The 22472-nt window shown below is 39.0% G+C and overlaps 4 protein-coding genes across 6 annotated transcripts in view; 3 read left to right on the forward strand and 1 right to left on the reverse strand.

The window, feature by feature from the left end:
- Positions 1-918: 918 nt before the first annotated feature.
- Positions 919-4617, forward strand: LOC136236889 (uncharacterized). Its single transcript, XM_066027119.1, has 2 exons — positions 919-2829; positions 2989-4617. The coding sequence occupies exons 1-2, from the start codon at positions 1021-1023 to the stop codon at positions 4588-4590; spliced, it is 3411 nt and encodes a 1136-aa protein (XP_065883191.1). The 5' UTR covers positions 919-1020; the 3' UTR covers positions 4591-4617.
- Positions 4618-4633: 16 nt separating this feature from the next.
- Positions 4634-12972, forward strand: LOC136237249 (trimethylguanosine synthase-like). 2 transcript variants are annotated; one of them, XM_066027585.1, is made up of 13 exons: positions 4634-4766; positions 4820-4925; positions 4974-5150; positions 7115-8736; positions 8783-8875; positions 8925-9036; positions 9095-9431; positions 9484-9639; positions 9690-9821; positions 9874-9998; positions 10052-10146; positions 10583-10661; positions 12789-12972. In XM_066027585.1, exons 1-13 carry the CDS (start codon positions 4678-4680, stop codon positions 12894-12896), a joined length of 3231 nt encoding a protein of 1076 aa, XP_065883657.1. In that variant the 5' UTR covers positions 4634-4677; the 3' UTR covers positions 12897-12972. The 2 variants fall into 2 exon arrangements, with proteins under 2 accessions (XP_065883657.1, XP_065883658.1); XM_066027586.1 differs by having other exon boundaries at positions 8783-8860; positions 8937-9036.
- Positions 12973-14099: 1127 nt separating this feature from the next.
- On the forward strand, positions 14100-15950 carry LOC136237259 (solute carrier family 2, facilitated glucose transporter member 8-like). Its single transcript, XM_066027598.1, has one exon. The coding sequence runs from the start codon at positions 14344-14346 to the stop codon at positions 15874-15876; it is 1533 nt and encodes a 510-aa protein (XP_065883670.1). The 5' UTR covers positions 14100-14343; the 3' UTR covers positions 15877-15950.
- Positions 15951-17759: 1809 nt separating this feature from the next.
- Positions 17760-22472, reverse strand: part of LOC136237253 (neural cell adhesion molecule 1-like) — a 34660-nt gene continuing 29947 nt past the window's right edge. For both annotated transcript variants that reach the window (XM_066027592.1, XM_066027591.1), the window contains exons 9-11: positions 20912-21116; positions 20725-20812; positions 17760-18128 (exon numbers count right to left, since the gene is read on the reverse strand). In XM_066027592.1, coding sequence (XP_065883664.1) covers positions 18039-18128; positions 20725-20812; positions 20912-21116 — 383 coding nt within the window. In that variant the 3' untranslated portion in view covers positions 17760-18038. The remainder of the gene's footprint in view (positions 18129-20724; positions 20813-20911; positions 21117-22472) is intronic.

Here is a 22472-nt window from a genome sequence, read left to right on the forward strand (position 1 = left end):
ATGACGCTTTGCATTGCAAGAACTTGGAAAACCGCAGTACTTATAATTTGTTTTGACATGTAGTAGTTTTGCTTTTTAGCCATCCCAACACACAAACCCTTAAACTGGATTCATACATGGCATTGTGCAATGTGACTAGCTGAGGGTCAGGTGGCTCCAGCCAAAACCCTGGGGTTTATGCTCCAGCTAATTGATTCTAGTCACAGTTTTGTGTAGCACTTTTAAACATGAACTCTATTCCTCATCATATTCTCCAGGAGTCAAATCGTCTTGCATTCACTGACTCTGCACTTCGTTGTGTCTTGTATGTGTAATATAACTGTTTTGTTATAAATATTATGTTTCTTATCCTTTGTAATTGTAAACTTGTTCTCGTGTGTATGTGTGTATTGCCTTGTGTGTACCTGTGTCTTTTGACAAAAAATGGATATTCTAATCAAACATTTAGGGGTGGTGGGTAAGGGTGCTGGTAACCCCAGGAATAAAAAAAAAAATTAATGTGTCATACTATGGATGTCATCACACATGCAAATGTCAGTTTGAGTGTCAGTTAGCTACTTAGCAACTCAATAGCATATAACCTGCCAGTACACTGTAGTTGGCTTAGCTAACATGTTAGCTGGACAAGTAGCAGCTATGCTTTCATGCCTCTATTTGCATGGGTTGCTAAGAATGCCTACTAGCCACTGAGAACCCTAGACAAGGTATCATCATGTGAAGTGCTAACACACAAGATTTCTTGTGCTAAAAGAAGATGGTATTTAACACTATTTATGGAGGGAAGAATGTCCACCAAACTATTACATTTCCCGCCCAAACAAGCAGTGTGTTGATGATGACAATGTAATTATAAGTATTGCCAAACAAAAGGAAAGCACAAAAGTTGAACTATACGCGCAAGCGCCAAACTAAATAACCGCCCAAAGAATAATTAACGCCCATTCAATAACTATTTGAAGTTGGTCAGATGATTTTGTGACCTTTAGTGTTTGTCGTGTGTATCATATTGTTGAGGGAAACATGAGGAAGAATGAAGACGAATTTAGACAACCAGTGCCAGGAACTACACTACCTAAACTTCCTGTCGAGTTTCCCCCTCGTGGCGAGTTGACCGAAAAGACGAACGTGAGTGTGGGTGTGGGTGTGAGCAGGTACTTGTCTCTTCAATTGTCTCGGTTAGCTACCAGGTGGATTAACTTTAAGGTGGCGTGGAAAGAGAACCATGCTTGGCCAGTGTTCTACTGTACGCTCGTGGCGAGCATTCTTTCGTTAAATTTTGGTATCACTCTGGGGTACGCCTCACCAGCTATACCTGAACTGCTAACAGACGACGAAGTGACAAGCATTAATGATACTTCCATAGTGTTCTCAGCAATGGTGCCATTTGGTGCTCTAGTCAGTGGACCAATAGCTGGCTGGCTACTTGATACACTAGGTAGACACATGGCTCTAATGTTCTGTGTTGTACCGTACACTACTGGATGGTTGTTGATCATTTTAACACGTTCAACTACAGGACGAGCGTTTCTCCCCATCCTTTACATTGGACGATTCTTCACTGGAATAGGAGTGGGGTATACCAATGCTGCTGTACCATTGTACGCTTCGGAGTTATCACCTAGTGCACTTAGAGGTTTATTTGTGGGCTTTTTTGGCATATTTGTTGCTACTGGGATTTTGACTATTCAAATGTTTGGAATTATTCCTGGAGCAACATACTACTGGTTACCTGTTGTACCACTTACAACTATCGTCATCTTCACCATACTAATGGCAGTGTCAACCAAGGAGACCCCCAGGTGGCTACAGAAGACCAATAGAACTAAAGGTGCTAGACTTGTATTGCTGTGGCTACGGGGCAAGCACTATAACATCAACAAAGAACAAAAACAAATTGCAGATCAACTTGCAAATGAGAAGAAACGGAATCTTTTTCAAAAGTTTAAGCACAAGTCAGCACGTTTCCCCTTATTTCTAGGATGCTGTCTGGTTGTTTTTCAACAATTGAGTGGAATCAATGCCATCACATTTTACTCTGAAGTGATATTCAGTGATATCAAGAGTATTGGTGATAATGCTGATATAGTTTCTGCTGCTTGTGTCGGAGGATCACAAGTATTAGGAGCATTAATTCTGCTAGTTGCAATTGACAAATTTGGGAGACGCAAGCTACTGCTAACTTGTGCAGCTACTATGAGTCTAAGTGCCACTACAATGGCAATATATTACATCTTTAACTCTCAACCTTATTGTAACCCAGATGATGATGTGAATGATTGTGTAGAGGTGTTAACACCATTGGCAGTTATTAGTATAATGGTTTATGCTAGTAGCTTTGCAGCAGCTTGGGGTGCTGTGCCTTATATGGTAGCAGCTGAATTGCTCCCACTTCATATCAGAGGTGCTGGGATTGGTGTTGTAACTTGTGCTGGGTGGACTTCGTCAACTATTGTGTTATTAGCCTTTGAGCCATATCAAGAAACAGTCAAGCCATGGGGAGCTTTCTTCACCTTCAGCTTGGTCATGTTATGTGCTTTTCTGTTTGTACTAAAGTTTATCCCAGAGACAAAAGCCAAGACTTTGGAAGATATACAACAAAGTGCATTTAAGTCAAGGAAATACAGGTATTCTGTTTATGAGTGGGATGCTGATTTGGACAGTGACGAGCCAGTGATGATCAGATATTTCCGCAGAAATAGTTCTATGCAACTTCCCAATGGAGCTGTCAATATATCTGTTCCTAATCCTATCAGTATACGTATTCCTAGTCCTATCAATGAAAGCATCACTAGTGATGATGAAACTCAGCTTGAGAATATAGAGTCAACCGTTTAATTGTACATAATGTCATATACCATACTCATACAGACAGAGCAGATTTTAATTTATTTGTATGTTATGATCAGAAATCACTTTAATGATGTCACGTAAAGCGAGTGTCATTGGGGGAATTCCCGTGATATGTGTCTCGTGATTTAATCAATTGTTTACCCTGGTGTGATGACAGATACAGAAGTAGACAATTACTTTCTAGAGGACAGCACCTCTGTAACTCAATCGTTGGAGTACTCGACTGATGCTTCTTTCGATGTGGAGACCCCAGAGACGGAAAATACTGGAAAGTGGGCGCGGTTCAAAAAGGCATGGGCGACAACTCGCACCTGGTCGATCACTTATACAACGTTAGTAACAGTAATGGCGACTCTAGTAATGGGATACTCGCTAGGATATTCTTCTCCGGCCCTTCCTGACCTAGAAACTACAGACCCAGATACAAGTTTTAATAAGACAATCCATCAAGATATATTTTCAGCATTAATACCAGTTGGAGGGCTGGCAGGGGCCATTGCAGCAGGGTGGTTGGTTGATTTTCTGGGCAGACGGTTTGCTTTGATCCTCAGTAGTATTCCCTTTACTTTGGGTTGGTTATTGATTGTGTTGTCACATGCAACAAGTGGGAAATTTTTCCGCCCGGTCATTTACGTTGGAAGATTTTTGACTGGTTTTGGAACAGGATATTCTACCGTCTGTGTTCCCGTGATGATTGCCGAATCAGCTCCAACAGCATTGAGAGGATTCTATTCAGCTTTTACTCAGCTTGCCGTAACTGTTGGCATCTTCCTGGTGTATGCTATTGGAGCATTTGAAGGGGTGACTTATTACTGGCTTGCTATTGTTCCTTTAGGGATCCTACCCTTGTTTCTTATCCTCATAAAGCCACTGAGAGAGACCCCTCGATGGCTCGTTAGCAAGGGAAGAAGGATGGAAGCAGGTCGGGCCCTCCTGTGGCTCAGAGGAAACAGATACAAGATTGTGGAAGAACAACGACAAATAGAAAAGTCTGTCAAGAATTCTGCAAGCAAAGGATTAATAAAAGGACTGCTAGAGTTTAGAAAGAAGTCATGTTTCCATCCACTGCTTGTGGCCATTGCTCTAATGATGTTTCAACAGTACAGTGGCATCAATGCCATCATATTCTACAGTGAAGAAATCCTTGACCAAATAAAGAGTATTTCAAATCCTCGAGTGGTTGCAACACTGGCTGTAGGTGGAGTGCAGGTTATAGCCACAGTTGTTGGAGTAGTGTTGGCAGATATTGCTGGCAGACGAAAGCTACTGATTACTGGGGCACTGGCAATGTGTATTAGTATGGCCACCCTAGGCCTTTACTACTTCTTTAATACTGAACCATACTGCCACCCTGATTCATCGAAGTGCAAAGACAATTTAACTTGGATGGCACTGGTCAGTTTGATGATGTACATTATTGGATATTCAATTGCTTGGGGAGCCTTACCTTGGGTGATTGCTGCTGAGATTATCCCATTACATGTACGAGGAACTGGAATTGGTATATCAACTTTTGTTAATTGGAGTTCGGCTGCAATAGTGACTGGATTTTTTAAAGAGTATGTCAAATTGGTCAAAATCTGGGGAGCATTTTGGTCTTTTAGCATCGTAATGTTGCTAGCTGCTGTGTTTACTTTTATATTTGTACCAGAAACTAAAGGAAAAACTCTAGAAGAAATTGAGAAATTATTTAACAAAAAGAAGCGAAAGCCACGACGTTTAAATGTACCTGTAAATTAATGTTTTATTTTTTAAAAATTTGTCTCACGTGTTTTAAAATATGGGGATTTTCGATTGTGGTATTCAGCACACCGCGTGTTCGTTTTGATGGCAACTACGCATTTGGGGATAGTCACTTTTACGCACTCTGGAGACGGAAAGAAGTCTCATTGTTTTCTAACTCGGAGCTTTCTAAGGTATTTCTCTGGTATACGGTGCTCATTTACTCTAGTCCACGTATTTGTTTCAGTGACTGGAAAGTTGCAGACGCGTCTCGCAATTATGCAGCTGATAATGCAAGCAGCGTTGCTGAAGAACAACACCAGTCGTACACGGAAAGTTTGCTGTACCCGGAGGTACTGGAAGCTTACGTTAAGCAGTGAGTATAACTCTCTTGTCTGCAGGAGGAAAATTCCAGTGACAGTGAGACTGAGCTAGAGCAGCTGAAGAAAGCTGCTCAGGCGAGGTATGCTAATTTTCGTCAGGAGTTCTCTACCATGATCGACCCTAACGATGATCTGGAACTGCAGCAAATGGAGAAGATGGGATTACCGGTTGTGTTCATCAACTGTAGGGCTGACGTGAGTATTTATGTAGTGGAACTTCGGACCATCATTGGTGTAGCCAGACTTTATGCCATGCCTGGGCACTGGGCGGGCAAGCCATTCAGCCATGCAACACACACACATGCCCATCTTCATAATGGACATCAATACAGCATAATAAAAATGTATTATGCATTTCTGCATAATACTCTACCTACACTATTGTATGTAAGATGACTAATACAATAACCAGTTACCTTACTCAAAACAAATACTAGCTATTGGCCTTCTTAATCCATCTGCATGTGTCTTAATACCAGACTAGAAAGAATAAGCACAAGGCACTTTTTGTGTTCTATCACGTGATCTACATCTCGCTTTTATGTCTGATGAAACCATATTTGTGGCATATGCTTCAAAGTGCAGAAATCATTCAAAGCTAGACTAATAGTTATGTAAGCTTTTGCAGTGAGTCCCTATTGGTACCTATTTGATGCCAGCCATTTGGTAGTGTATCTCTGCATGTGCTAAGGTCTTCCTATGTACAAGAAGTGCACAAATTTTTTTTCATAACATGGACCAGATCAGCTGAAAAGTCATGTTGTTCATTGTAGCAGCTGCTGATGGCATTGCATGACAATTAAGCTACAAATTCCATTAGTTGTTTTAATTATGAACTCTTGGTTGATGTAAACCTCATGCTCATTCTATACTTTTATGCATTGTATAAAACATTGTGTTGAGGTAGGGTCCACTGGCCTTTTGTGTAGCATGGATATTTATAGTGTTTCCTTGCTGACATACACAGTATTTTGGGGAAGAACATGAGATTTGTATTATTTTGCTCTGTGTGTATTGTAGTTGTTGTGTAAGAAAGTCATAGAAGAGAAATAAAATTGAGCATAATGCAGGACAAAATACCTTATCAGACAGTTACTGTAGTGTTTAAGTAGAGATCCCCCAAAAGTGACGCGCCGCCTAAATGCCACCTGTAAAAATCATCATAGAGGCATCTTACACAATGAAAATCACCTTTACAGAATAATATTGGTCCATCTAACATCAAATACAGCATTAAAAGCAAGAAAACACTTACAGGTGGTCAGATATAGAATTTTAAAGGAAATCACCGAAACTCGAATTTTCGTCTGCCAACCTGCCTGACCACAGTTGCAACTACTCGCAAGGCTAGAGGCCATTTTGTGCCACAATAACAAACTCTACAGTGGCATGTGCTGTTCTGACAAGTGTGTGCCCTCTTCGCCTTATTCTTTCCTTTTATCTTCAATCAGGCTTTTCGATTGTTGTCTTCTTCATGCAATAAAACCATATTGAAGTGTTAATTTTCCATAGCAACACTTTCCTTGACAGCATATTAAGATGCCACATACTTCTTTAAAGCACTTAGCTAGGTAGATACTTGTAACTTCATGATTGGTTCAATACCACACCCATTAACCATTAACGATGTTGGTTGATTAATAATGATTGACCACAGAGACCACACCTCTTAACAATCTGTTTACTTGATCATGATGACCACACCCCCTTATTATTGGTCTAGCTGTATTCATAATGTTAGTACAGTGAAAATGTGAAATAGTGGCAATGACATTCCCCCTGGTAGGTGAAAGGCTTGATATACTCTAATACAACAGTCACCCTAATAGAACAGTCACACATGTATGTATGCTATAGCAAAAAACCAAACAAATTAGTATACTGTATTAAAAATATATATATATATTTTTAGGGCTCCAAGCAATTAAAAAGTAGTGAAACAAGATAGGAAAATGCCTTAGTAGGGATTTTCCCACCGAGCTATGCTGTAATGCCATCTTGTTTCACTACTTTTTATCACTAAATTAATCATTTTTAATATACTAGTATTATTAGGAAGGGAAAATTTTTTGTTTGCTCACCAAGAGGATAACTCTTTGGATAACCCTGTTTATTGTATATACAAAGAGGAGTACTATAAATGGTTCTTGTTACTGTAGCCCGTGGGTAGTGATGGAGATGATGGGAAAGAGACCCCTGTTGAGAACCAACCATCAGCTGAACAAGGAGCAGACGAAGCTGTAAAGGAAGATGGTGGTCCTGCAACAACAACTAATACCGATGATGAACCTCACAGCAAAGTCTCTTCTGATGGAACACCTTCAGATGTGCCTTCGTCATCTGATGTACATGTTTCTGCTGAGACTGCAGCATTGTGGGACCTCCCCCCTGACTATGATGTCTATGGCATTAATAAATTTGAGAGCGTGTCTTGTGGACAAGAAGCTGGCTGGCCTGGCAAGTGGGAGGAAGTGGAAGAGGAAATGACTGAAGAACAATTGTTGTATTCCCTTCAGGTTAAAGGAGCTGCAATGAGCGATCAGCTCTGGCAGGAGCACTGGGCACAGGTTGGTCCTAGTTTACTAGCATCTAACTGGAGAAAGAGTTATCCAAAAGTAACACTTTCACGACTACAACAAGCTACTGGTGTAACATTCCTGTGTGAAGAACTGGCTGATGAAAGGAGCAGTGATATGTCAAATGCTGTAGAGAAGCTTTCTCTCAATGATGATCAATCTACAAGTGAAGATGCAGCTAATAAAAATGGAGAGAAGGTTGAAGATCTTGAACTGTCTAAGTTAAGCCTTGATGCTGCTCCAAAGGAGACCACTTCAGAAGGCAATCCCTCGGCTTCAGTGAAAGAAGGCGATACTAGTACTGTAGCTGTTGCTGGAGAGGATCAGTCACAGCCTATCTTACAAGAAACCTCCAGCAACGAAGAAATTATGGATGTATGGTTGACTTTCTACAATGAGCATTACTGGTCCTGCTACCAGCAGTTTGCAGGTTCGTTGGGTGGAGCTCAGCAGCAAACTGGAAACCTCTTAAAAGCCTTTGTAATGGAAAATGCAGCTGTTACAAAAGTAAAAGACAAGCCGAAAAAAGAAACAAAATCAGACATTGTACAACGCGATACTGGAACTGTAGAGCAGGGTAATGGTGGTGACAAGGATAACACTCATGCCATCAATACCAGTGAACCTAATGTTTCAGATGATAGCAAAACTGATAGTCAGTACAAGAATCAAGAAGATGCTGATTCTCAGCTTGAGAAGGATAAGCAAACTAATGATCAATCTCACCATCAAGAAACATTGTCTGATTCTCAACCAAGTCAACCCCAACCACCAAAGGACGAAGAAGTCAAGAAACCTGAGCAAGTTGAAAAGCCCAATAACCAAGTAGCTCCTCCGGCTGATAAAAAGGACACCCAGCATGCATTGAAGATCAGCAGCAAAACCATTCAGTATACGTCCATTGTGTGGACACTGCAGGAGGCTGGTATAATCCCATCTGTCGATTACCAGGGAGCTACCACCACCACTACTGCTACTGTTGCTGTTGCTGCTGTGAATGGTGATACAAAATGTACTGATCATGTCCACTGTAATGGTTCCTCTGACAGTGATGAAAAGTCAAAAGATGAAAGTGGTTCTAGTACTGGAAATGTTAGTAATAAACCGTCAACTTCTACCAACACACAGGCTAGTCCTGATAGCAGTCAAACTAATACTGGAAGCACCGATGATAGGTTATCAGAACAAACTTTGAAGCGTAAAAGGTATTGACATAATTCTCTTTTTTATCTTAATCATAATATTTTATAGAGACGAAGATTGTAATTGTGCTGATGGCTTGAGTCAATGCCAAAAGCTTGGCTTCTACACCCAAGAAGTTGAAGAAGCGTATGTCTATATGGAGTGTGTGTGTGCATGCGTGCATGCGTGCGTGCATGTGTGTTTACAACAGCTTTGTTCACAGCCAAATTTTCCCAACATCTGTATTTATGGTTACCCCTACATTTCATCATCACAAGCCTCACTACTGGATGTCAAATTCTTCTAACCCAAGTCCTGCAGAGGTAATGGGTTACATATACCTGTGTCTTTCTCCTTATTAGGGATACCAATTTTGTGTAGTGTTTTGCGGAGTTGAATCATGACGGTACACTGAGGGTGCACAAGAGAAGAAAAAGAACACCCAACGATGCTACTCATTCAACAGCACTGGATGCTACTAAACAGTTTTTGGAGGAAGCAAATACATCTGAAGAAAGAAAATTTGAGGATGCTGAAGGCCAAGAGGCAACTGTAGATCAGATAGCTACTGTTGAAAGAAGTCCTAACGTTGATGAGACTGTAGCTGAAGACAAAGAATCTGTTGAGCCTTCTAATGGAGACGTTAGTGGTGACAAAGTTGTTGATGGAGCTCCTGCCAGTGAAGAAAAGACTAAAGCACCAAGTGATGTGCAACCTGGTAAGTGTTTCATTAGTGTCAGTAACTGTTGTTATTGCTTTTGATGTGATAGAAACTGACACTGTTGTGGTGTACGCTGGAAAGGCCATTGATTTCACAGAACTTCTCCCGTTAGCTGATGAGGAGATTCAATCTCATTTATCAAAGTACTGGTCGCAGCGTTACCGGCTATTCTTGAAGTATGACAGTGGGATTAAAATGGACAGAGGTCAGTGGTACAACTGTTAATGATTTGCTGTGTATATGTAGTGTGTGTAGAGGGATGGTTTTCTGCAACTCCAGAGAAGATAGCTGCTCACATTGCCACAAAGTGCACATGTGATCTGATCATTGATGCTTTTTGTGGGGTGGGCAGCAACACAATTCAGTTTGCCCACACTTGTGAAAGAGGTCAGTACACATAGTATGTGTTAGTTAACTATACCACTACTTGTTCTTTCAGTCATAGCAATTGATATTGATCCAGTGAAGATAGCTTGTGCCATACATAATGCTAACATCTACGGAGTGGCCGATCGTATTGAATTCATTGTAGGTGACTATTTCCAAATAATGTCACACCTTAAGGTATCACAAACAGTAGTTACAACATGTCAACGTTATTCATATTGGTTGTGTAGTGTGCTGATGCAGTGTTTCTTAGTCCACCATGGGGTGGTCCAGGTTATCAGAATGCTACAGTGTTTGACATCAAGACGATGATCTCCCTGGATGGATATCCTTTTGTTTAGTGTGATATAGTACACATTCAAAGCATATGTATAAACGTATATACAGTAGGACCTCCATTATCCGAACACCTGTTCGTCAGTTAAATCATAAAAGTTCGGATAAATGAAGCTCATTCATTTATATGCAGAGTTCTGTTCAACTACTCTAATAGAACATACACCTACTCTAATAGAACGTTCACCTATTGACGAAATACTCTAATAGAGCAGTCACTTATACTGTTCGGATAATCAGATAATCGAGGTCCTACTGTACTAATTTGTAGGAGCTTGTAGAAATTATTATTATCCCACAAAAATAGAAACATGAGAAAGTCTACAAAAAAGCATTTTGAAAATCACAAAGTCCATTTTATTCACACAAGTGTCTTCTGAACTTGGCATTTGTGTTGTTAGTATTTCCTTGACCATCTTCTGTACTATTAAAATATTTGAAGTAGCCAAGCAAGTCACCCCAAACATAGCCATGTTTGTTCCTAGGAATGTCAACATTGATCAGGTGAGAATATCACACACTGCATACATGCCAACTGTTAGAACTACATGCACACACAGGGTTTGTGGCCTTCTGGTGTCATGTTTACAATTTACAAGTCAGGTATATAGTAATTGAGAGTTCATGGATGTGTTGAGGCTAGTCTCAAGGGCAGGAATGAGGCCAGGTGGTTTTTAATTACATCATTTTGGTGGACACCATTCTTTTTAAGGGGGTTACCCTACTAAACAGTACTATCATACTGTATTGTATTTTTTTTACTGTACAGAAACCTCCATATGGAGTATATAGTACAACAATCATACTGTTTGATTATCCTCTGTATACCTGTACCAATCATTTTATTTACGTTTAACTACTCTAATAGAACATTACTTACTCTATAACATACGCCTGTTGATCTGATTATGGTCCATCAATATTGTTGTTACTGAGCAGACAGCAGTACAGCTGATGTGTTCAGTCCTACTGTACTTGAGAGAAGTACTGTTAAGTACAGTATACAATGTCAATGTCAATATCTAATTAGGGTTCTGCCCAGGAAGTGGTGGTCTAAAGTTTACATGCATGAAGTGTTATGCTGTGTGTTGTATTAGAGTATATTGCAGTGATATATGTAAGAATTGTACTGGTCGGATTTAAGAGGGTACTGGTTGGATTTTAGAGGTACTGGTTGCTTTGAACCACTGCCGACCAGTGTGGGCAGAACTCTGCTAATTGTTGGGGAAACATAGAGATTTATAATTACTATCCTGCCAGGACTGCAGTGTGACCCCATGCTGATCAAAGGGGAGCTATGTCAGGCTTTAATGGTACTGGCAGTGAAGGCCCTTAGATCATCGGTGTTCGTTGTTGGTGCATAGTGATGTACCGATAAGGGATTTTGCCAATTAGCCGATATTGAAATTCACATAATGGCCAATACCAATAACTGATCTGATGTTTATGTTTGTCAAAATTTCACACGTATTTTGTAAAGTTACCATTTTTAAACTTTAAAATAATAGCATCAGGGTCAATAAAATTAATCAGCAAACAAAACTGCTAATAATTATCAATACCGATATTACAGACTTTTGGCCAATAAACTGATTTCCAATAATTTATCGATTAGTCAGTGCATCGCTACTCCCCTGTCCATGCAACAGTAGTGCGTCACTATTGATACACAGTATTTTTTCCTGGGTGAGGTTCATGCTCCCTGATCAAGAAGCAAAATGAGATTGATACAACTATTGTTTAAAGGTAGCAATCTTATTGTCATAGCTAACTATTCAGTAGCTTTTAGGAGCTTCTATCAATGTTCTTCCGTACATTGTGACATATTGTCATTTGAGATGTACATGGTCATTTCTGAGGCTACCTTGTTAGGTAGGAAATATTTGACGAAGGGAAAATTTGAGCTTTGTGCTTTGTTGAGTTAAAATTCAAGAAAATTCACAGATTAAATGCTGACTTTTGAGGTACTTATTGATGTTTGACAAATTAAAAATTGGCTAGTGTATACCGGTTTGTCAAATGTTTTTTTCGTCTAAATTTTCTGTCGGTACGGTTGGTGTGGTGAAGTAGTGTGTGGCAAAAGTATGGCATCATTTCTTCATAGTCTGATCAGTTATAATTATTTGTCCAACGCACTGCAAATTAAGTCTTGAAGGTTGCATGAACCATGATCTGTTTATCGAGGTTCGTGTGATTTGTAACTATATTTTGCAACTACAAACAATACATGTAGGTGACATTTAAATACTAGCGGATCAAATACCTCACATATTCTAATAGAGCAGCAATCAAATTGCTTGAAAAGAATATGCAGTCAATTTGTAGTGCATTGTATTGTCTGACCACTTTTAGCTGCTCCCACCTACCGTATAGCCTAAATATTTTGAGAGGCAAATTTTTTGAGGTTGAGCAATGTCGCTAAAATAAAATTTGCAAACACTCCCAAAATTTATTAGACTATATGGAAGTCTAAATGTTTCAAGGATTAAATTTTCTCTGGTAACCCCCAAAACCGCGAAATCAGCAAAAAAAAAATTCCCCTCAAAATATTTAAGCTATACGGTACTTTATATATACATATATAGTAGCTAGCAATATTAATTTCTGTTTGTTGTTCATTTCTCTCTGTAGCTGACAGCACTGGCTGGTCCAGGAGGTCGTGTTCAAGTAGAACAACATTTTCTGAACAAGAAGCTGAAGACAATGACTGCCTACTATGGCGAGCTAGTAACAGCTTAGTAATTAGTAACCATAGCCCATTTCTTTGCCATTAGGTTGTAATTATGTGCTGAGCACAGATGGTTTTGTATAAGAATGTCTGTGTGCAGCATGCAGGCGCGATATTACACGGGGTCCAGGGATGGGTGGACACACTTTAGTATCTAGCTACAGCTAATTATGCACTACGCTGCTGTTCCTGCAGTTTATTTCACTAGTCTAATGCTACTGCATGAAAGATATAGAAGCTAGAAATAACATCAAATGAAAACTCACTTTTACATCTTGTCTTGTTCTTTTTTCATTTTTATTACTTAGCAAGCCCCTCAAAGAGGCACAGTTAGTTAATATATATTATATTAAAAATTATAATTTTGTAGATTGTTCAGGTATCATTCTGGGAAGGAGAATTTTGTAAGTAGCTATCACAGGAGGATTGGGTATGTTACGTAACGTTAAAAGGGTGATATATTATTGTTACAACAATTGCACCTCTTAAAAGAGTATTAGAATTACACCTCTCGTAATTATTATGCAGCTAAGTTAAGTAATAATTAAGTCTCCATATTGATCACGTATTAGTGACAGGTTTGAAATCATCCAAGTTAACAATTGAGTCTGGCAGGCTTTTCCATGCATGATTTGATCTAGTCAATATCAATCTTGTAACACAACTCCTCATACTCCAGTCTGACTCTTGAGATAACCATACAACCTGCTAAATTTTCATCTCACCTGGTTCTAGATGATTTAGAGTTTCGTCAACAATTTTAATTACCACTTATCCCTGCCAACAAAAGAACCCAATGCTGTTATAGTGTAACTGGACATATGTAAACTACCAAAAGTTTTGATCATAACTTCAGATCTACACCAGATATCTCAATTCTGTTTTTTGTACATCATTACCCTCATGTATCTATACCAATTTGTACACAAGTTACCATGGCTACAATTATGCCATGCTTTGTATATTTATGGTTTTTAGATTTTTCGTATCTAGTTCCATGAGTTTGTCAAACTGATGAAAGCTCTCATTAAGCAGTAAAATTTCACTGTTAAAGATTGGAATGGCTTCTCTCTCACATTATGACAAGCACGTGCACTGCACTTTGTTTTGCATCAGCGCGGTGTACTATCAGATCATGTGACGTTGTGCGTTAAATAGAAAGGCACTGTAAACCGCTACCAAGCTAAAGCCTGCAAGGTATGCACTATTTGTCTCTAGCAACAGCAGGTGCCCATACCATGCACCCAGGGCCACCCTTGTCTACCCCACCGCAGGCCGTGTGTTGGGTGGGGGGGCCGGGGGACCCTCGATAATATACCTCCTTCCGGCTTAAAAGCAAATCGTGTATATACATGGCAAAGACAGAAAATAGAAAACCAATCCGAACGGCTGTCACAGAGTTCTGTAGAGCTTCCAGAGAAGACGTGCACTGCACGGTTAGTTACTAGTTCGTCTACTATGTTATCGGACAATTGGCGCAACTTTAAAGCCGCGTGGAGAAGATACCACGCTTGGCCGGTGTTGTACTCAGCAGTAATAGCGAACCTCCTCACGTTGAACTTTGGTATTACCCTTGGATACGCCTCACCAGCTATCCCTGAACTGCGAACTGACAACGAAGTGACAAGTATTAATGATACTTCAATTGTGTTCTCAGCAATGGTGCCATTTGGGGCAATGGTGAGTGCACCAATAGCTGGCTGGCTACTTGATACACAAGGTAGACACATGGCTCTAATGTTCTGTGCTATACCGTACACTACTGGATGGTTGTTGATCATTTTAACACGTTTAGCTACAGGACGAGCATTTCTCCCCATCCTTTACATTGGACGATTCTTTACTGGAGCTGGTATGGGATATGCAACAACTTCAGTGCCACTATATGTTGCTGAGTTAGCTCCTTACGCTCTTAGAGGTTTGTTTGTAGGAATGTTTGGCATCATGCTTGCTTCTGGAGTCCTGCTGATTCAGCTATGTGGAGTTATTCATGGAGCAACCTATTACTGGTTACCTGTTGTACCACTGAGTACTATTGTAGTGTATGTGTTTGTAATGGCAATGTTGACCAAGGAGACACCTCGATGGTTACAGAAGACTACACGTACAAAAGGTGCTAGACTTGTGTTACTATGGCTAAGGGGGACAAACTATGATGTAGATAAAGAACAACTGGAAATAACTGAACAACTGTCTAGTGAGAAAAGACAAAGCCTTTTCCTAAAATTCAAGCACAAATCAGCATATTACCCATTATTTCTAGGAGTCTGTTTAACCTGTTTTCGTCAACTAGGTGGAATCAATGTGGTTATATTCTATGCAGAAGTTATATTCAGTGACGTTGAAAGCATTAGTGAGTACGCTGATGTTGTGTCTACAATTTGTGTTGGCGGATCATCGGTAGTCGGAGCTATTGTGTTATTTTTGTTGATCGATAAGTTTGGAAGACGAAAGCTATTGTTGTCTGGTGCTGTACTTATGTGTCTCAGCTGTGCAATAATGGGAATATATTACATCTTCAATTCTAAACCATATTGTAACCCAGATGATGCAAGTAATGAATGTGTGGACTCCTTATTTCTCCTACCAATAATAAGTATAATAACATACAGTTGTGGTTTTGCCTCATCCTGGGGCACCATACCTTATTTGGTGGCTGCAGAATTACTGCCACTTCATGTCCGAGGTGCTGGGGTTGGAATCGTCTCATTTGGTGGTTGGTTTTCTGCAACAGTTTTGTTGCTAGCCTTTGAGCCATATCAAGAGACAGTCAACCCATGGGGAGCTTTCTTCACCTTCAGCTTGGTCATGTTATGTGCTTTTCTGTTTGTACTGAAATTTATTCCAGAAACAAAAGGAAAGACTTTGGAAGAAATTCAACAAAACTTTTTCAAGTCAAAAGCACATACAACAACTGTGGCTGTGCCAAATAATAAAACTTGTCTCTCTAATGTGGATCCTCCAGTAATATATTTAGAAACAACTATTTAAATATGTAAATTGTACATGTACATATTTAGCAAGGCATCAACAAAAGGTCATTTCATGAAACTGTAATTTTTGTACATCATGGGGTGAGCCCCACCAATTGTGATGGAGTGGTGTTGCTTGTTTGTACTGTAAGTTCACAGGAAATACCAGATGATGCTAACCAAGTGGCTTCTCTTGCTTATGGGCGTTTGACAAATTAAAATTTTTTAACAATTCTTAAAAATGTCCTTGTGTCTGGTACACCATTTGGCTACTTACAGTAAGTGCTTCTGTTTGTCATAAACACTATTGTTATGATTATATACAATTTATACACACTTAACCAATACTGGCATTTGCACTACATTCAGTTTCTGACATTCTCGACAGTTTCTCATCTTCCTGCCTTTCTTGCATACATCTACTGATAGCAAGGGTGTTTAATTGTTTGAATGGTACAGAGGAATTAAACAAGCTCTTCAATTTTCTAACACATGGCTGTAGTGCTGGCCCTACTTTGCATGATGGCTCCTATTCAGTATTCACCATGCATGGGCGGACATATCGTGGTATATTCATGACATCAAAACTGGCGCGACAATACATAAGTCGCAACATTTAACTTTGGACAGTACCAGCAGTTGGACATAGGAGAGAATTTTCATGTGGTCTGACATTTGTAGCATGTTAAGTCAGTTGGTCCTTGTACATATTACATCTACCTCAGTGTCCACAGTTCTAATTGCTCCATTTACCAGAACAACCTCTACTCAAGCTACTGACAAGCATTACATGTTCCAATTTTTGCTATGCATGCAATTTACTTTGCATTATCAGAAGCTAGCTAGTACCTGTATGTATTGACTAGTACCTGTATTGCACATCCAATGTTATGCATTCACCCAAAAGCAATGCACACAAAAGTACTCTAATAGAACAGTCACATTCACATTGTAAAACTATTCCAAGAGCTTACTACATTGTCCCAAAAGGGCATGCATGCACATACATTGTATACTTGGTGTGCTTCAAACACTTTCTGTTCCACTACGGAAATAGTATTTTATGCAGAATTTACTCATTATAATGCGTGTAGTTTTCTCACACAAGCAAGAGCTGATGTCACAGCTTGCTTTAAACTACTCTAATACAACATTCACCAATAATATTCTGAAGGAGCACACTATAACATAGATCACAGTATGTTAAGGTTATGTTCCTAACTAGATCATGTAGCTTGTATACACACTATGGTGTGTATGTGATGGCCATGCATTATTGAATTTAGCATTAATGTCATTACAAAGTCTCATTCAGTTTTGTTGTGCAGATCTCACCTAGCTCAGGTTGTTGCAATGTGCATTACATGTAGGGACGACCAGCCATGTTGCATGCATTCTTGATTGTAGGTTCCTAGTCAGATAGCAATTCTGAGAATGTTTCTTGCAACTTAACAAAGACAGCCAAACCTAAGCATTGCATCAAATTTGCATGGCTAAATAGCAGGATGAATCTAGCTGTGGATAGACATTATACTTTCCATCAGTATAAACGTTTTCCCATCCTCTCAGCGTTTCAATTTCAGTGTTATCCTTTTTGTTTTTGCATACGACAAAAATTTTTACTTGCAGAAGAATGATCAATCAAGTTGGTACAGTACTGGTATATACAGTTATGATGTACAGCCATACAGATATAAATGTGTAATGATGTCAAAAATAATAGCAAGACATACTTCCACTGTGATAGCCTTGTTAGTCTAGTCCACTGGAAAGAAAGAAAACAATTTGCAGGACAAGATTTCTTAACCTATTAACTATTTCTATCCTTGGGCTGTATTGGATCATTCGTACGTCTTCTCACATATCGTCAACAAAGTTACACTACAAAACCAACTGACCTGATTATTTTATGCAATGCTAATTTCATTAATATATGTACTAAAAATACACCGCTTTAAGGAAATCTTAAATAAATTCAACAGTTTTGGATATAAAACACAAACACACATTGAAGATACAACAAATACTAACAGACATTGTTTACAAAAATAACAAAACACTTTTACACACAACACACGGTTATACCAATTAAGTTATAAGTGAACAATTATATTATATTTAAAAGAGTTCTTACTGCATTAGTTCGCATATACTCTCCTATTTGTATGAACGATGAAATTATTATACCGAGGTCCCTGTTGTCTGCTCCTGTAATCTAGTCATGTCAACTGGCTGGTTCCATGTGGGCGATCTGTTATTTGAGCTGTATGGCTGTTGAGAGGAAAGCAACAAGTAAATAACATTATTTAGACTTTGGTGTGGATAATAAATCTCATATATTCTACCTTGTTTTCTAATCTACTCCATGCCTTCAGGCACAATATAACGTATGCAGGTTTATCCAATGAGTACTCATTCATAACATGCAGTGATGTAATGGGGTGCTAAATTGTGTCATGTAAGCACGTATGGTTGCCATGGCACTAGTATTATCATGAAAGATACAGCCACTTTTACTGATGCTACAGCAGAAACTGGTAAGTAATGTGAGTCTAAAATAGAGTCTAAAGGCACAATGTGGAGTCTATGGAATTTATAACCCCCCAAGGCTTAGTAGCACCCTCACTTTGCTGATTTGTCAGACTTGGGCCTTCAGGTCTATAAATTCCATATACTCCACATTGTACCCATGTAACTAATATTTATTCAGATAGAAAGGGAAGGTAGTGCGTTGTGGTCATACTATCCAAGCAACTGTTCACCACATGGTGTATGATATGATGTTTGTCACAACTGACTGATTACATCACATTACATCACCACCATGTTTACCACTAGGTCATCATGTACACCACAACTTGTTGATCAGTTACCATAACAAGTCACACCAAAACAAGCCTAAACACTTGACACATACCCAACAAAGCACCACAAACAACTTCATAAAAGGCAAGGATATCCATTAACCAGTAGTGGTATATTAGTCCAGTAATAACTGATGGCCTCACTAAGGAATGTACTCCTACACCATTACTATTAGCAAGAGTTCATAATATAAAGAGGGCCTCCCTCTATATATTATGAACTCTTGCTATTAGGCTACTGTGAACCATTACACTGTATATTCCCTTAAACAGAAGCCAATGTGCTTATTCAGACACAACAAACCCATTGTTTTTACCAGAGTATGTATACAATAGATCTATATGAAGACAACTATAAATGTATCAGTTGACTGGATCTGCAAAAATCCTACATGTTAGAGAGCATGTTTTGAATCCATTTTATTATATATCTAGATAGCCAGTCAACTTGAGTCTTAGCCCTAGAAGCCAAGAACTTTCGATGCTAGAAAAACAGAAAAAAATCGATTTCTACAGTGTAGCGCTGAAATGACTATTCGGTTAGTTGACTACTCGGTCGGTATGACACTATTCGATTTGCTAACACACTATTCGAATAATCGTTAGCACTTTGTACACTGTATTCAGATGGAAAAGCCAGCTCGAAACTTAAAATTGTGAATGAAGTGACGTATCTATGCTGTTTTAGAAAAGATAGAAACAGCTCTCTTAGGCTTTACTAACAAAAGGTTTCAGTACTTATTCAATTGAAGTATAAGCTTAACCCTTTCACTGCCTGGCGGTTTCAATGTATAAACACCCATAGCATCACATTTTAAGTGCTCTGTAACTTCAGTCGAGCGTTTTAGTAGCTCCTGCGTTTTTCCTATAGCAGCCACACCCCTAAGTGAAAGGGAACAGGGATAACCAGTCTCTCGTGCACTATCGCACAGTTAGATGATGTAACCACCTACTTTCAGAATGTCAATAACAAGCATTGTAGACGATTCTTTGAAATGATAATGGCACTACTACTGCAGAGAAACAGTGAGAAGGATTATATAGGTTGGAGTGGCGTGTTGCTACTTTTTTACGCCTCAAAACAGTGACCTTGTTTGTATGCACATGTGCACTTGCTCAAATGCTGGAAAACCAGACTTGGTGATCATTGCTTCAACTGTAGACAGGTTAGCGATGTTTATTGTGTTATCATAAACAGTCCTAGTCTGTAAAGTAGTGAAATTTTACGTTTGATTTCTCTTAGGCCGATTTTTGCACTTAAAGTGGCTTTGTGGTTGCTCTTGTGTAAACAACTCGATAATCAAATTCCTTGTTCTATAGCAAGCAAATTGATATATAGTTTTATAGGATTATATGGTATAGTGTGTAAGTTATAACAGTTTAGAAGCTGTAGATTGGAGACCTCTACAAATTTGGCTGATGGGGTTAAAGAATAATTGAATATTCAATCATTTTGTTCACAACCATTTGAATAGTAAAAATTGCCATTTGTTACAGCACTAGTACGGTGACAACACACAGGTGCTTAATTGAACAGTCATAACTTGCAAACGCAGTCCTTTACTGAAATGCAACAGGCAAATCCATCGCTGGGTATGTTTTGTCTTCTACGCCTTTCCTATCGGCAAAGGTGAAAATGTGAGAAAAAACAGATAGTGAACCACTTGTCCAACAAGGTAAACTAATGCTCATATCTTCCATCTCCTTGGGAGTACTGATACAAAACAAAGACTTCGAACTCCTCTTGCTAAGCTACCAAGGGTTTTGCCATTAGCACCTTCCTTCATTGTGAAACAAACACTTAAACCATTTACAGATTTTTGTTGTTGTAACATTTACCCATTGTGTTTACTGCATTCTACTGTAAAATTAAAACATGTGGGATTCTTGCAGATCTGGTCACATATTGTACCATATCAACAAAAATGAGGTTACTAATTTAAAATGGATATTGACATGTAGTACAACAATCAGAAGCTACAGACAATCAAGGTGATACTTACCAAATTACTTCTGGTCGGTGTGAGGGGTGTGATGCTTCCTGATCTGTAGCTAGTACCTGTGACACTACTCGATGAGTTGTTCCGTGCACTACACAATGAGAGCAACAAAATTAACACACAGTGATCGAGACATACTATTGCACACACTACATCAATGTGTGTACACATATACACACACTTCACTTACTGGTCGTGGTGTACTTGTGTATAAACCTTATTATTCATATTTGATATGGCTCCTATCTCTAACTCTGAGTTATGACTTTTCCGCCTGCAGGCACAATAGATGCCGATGCTTAACATGATCACCACGGCAACCAGTGGTACGACAATGATCAATGCTATCTGCCATCCTTCCAAGTTGTTGTCAGATTCTGGATCACCAGTTGGAGCTGCATAATAAAGCACAAGGTAAGAATGTGTGCCCCCCTCCTCATGCAATATATTCTGACGTAGTTAACTACTGTATGACATTCACCAAGTTGGGACTTTCATGTTTCCCAGTTCACTACCATGTTCAAATACTACGTTATACTCAATGAAAATAATCTTTGTAAAATGTTAGTAATTTGCTAAGAATCATTTACACAACTTGACAAAACTGAATTGCATAACCTAAAGTAAGCTTTAGTGCAGTCCAATGTGGTTGTGCCTAGACAAATACTGACTGACATTTTATTGAAATAAACAATGGACCACCTACTCACATACGCCTGCATGGGTAGAGGGTGAAGAAGAAAATTGAATTGAAAATGGCCTTAAGTGATTTCACACACGGGCCATTGTCATATAAGACAGACATCTTCACAGTTATAGCAGACAAATAAAATAGTTTGACTGCTGACAATACAAAATTGCCAAAAATCAATGTTTGTCCCAGTCATAGTATTACAAACATAACTAACCCAGTCACAACCAATCGAGCAAACTTTTAAAATACTTGAAAAATCCTTAATTAATGATGCTTCCTTAAATGGCATGCCACACAAGCGTCCGACACATTTCCTAGCTAGCACAACAGCTAGTTAAAATAAGGACACAATGTCCAAATCACACACACCATTTGGTAACAAGCATGTTAATAATAAGATTCACTAAATCGTGACTTCTATAACTACCACCATTTTAGTTAATGGACAGCAGGAACCACCGGACACCATAAATGCCCATTACTACATATATAAAAAAAACTGGCATATAAAACCAATTCAAGCATTAACAAGTTGATGTTGTGCTACTTCTAAAAACCAGGCGCCATGCAGCTAGCTAACTCATCTGGAATTAACTATAGACAGTATATACTACTATGAATAACCAACTATGTATTACTATTAATATTTTTACAATAGGGTTAGTTTCAGGTTGTACAATAATATTATTAGCCAATTCTCGTATTTCATACTTCATGGAATATTCGTAATTCGCTCAATTACGTTGTTATGCACTGCTAAGGAAGCGTTTGGTAAACAAACTGCTTTACCAACATATTACGCACAGAAGTATCTTCTAAACTGTTTTATAGTGTGACTAACATGTTTTTCCCACAAATTCTTTCGTTAAAGCCTCAAAGCTGCTCTTCATTTTCGTTCGCGTACGTAAGGGATACGCCCCCCTTCAACTCAAAGCGATAGGCTATTCCTGGTAGTGTACGAGGCCTGCACTGTTGTTTTTCAGTTGCTAAATGCCTGAAAACCTCAAGGGGAAGGTAGTCTGAGGAAAATCGCCACACCCGTATTTCAGTCCGCCAA

Source organism: Dysidea avara, chromosome 10 (assembly GCF_963678975.1).
Source record: "Dysidea avara chromosome 10, odDysAvar1.4, whole genome shotgun sequence".
NCBI lineage: Eukaryota > Metazoa > Porifera > Demospongiae > Dictyoceratida > Dysideidae > Dysidea > Dysidea avara.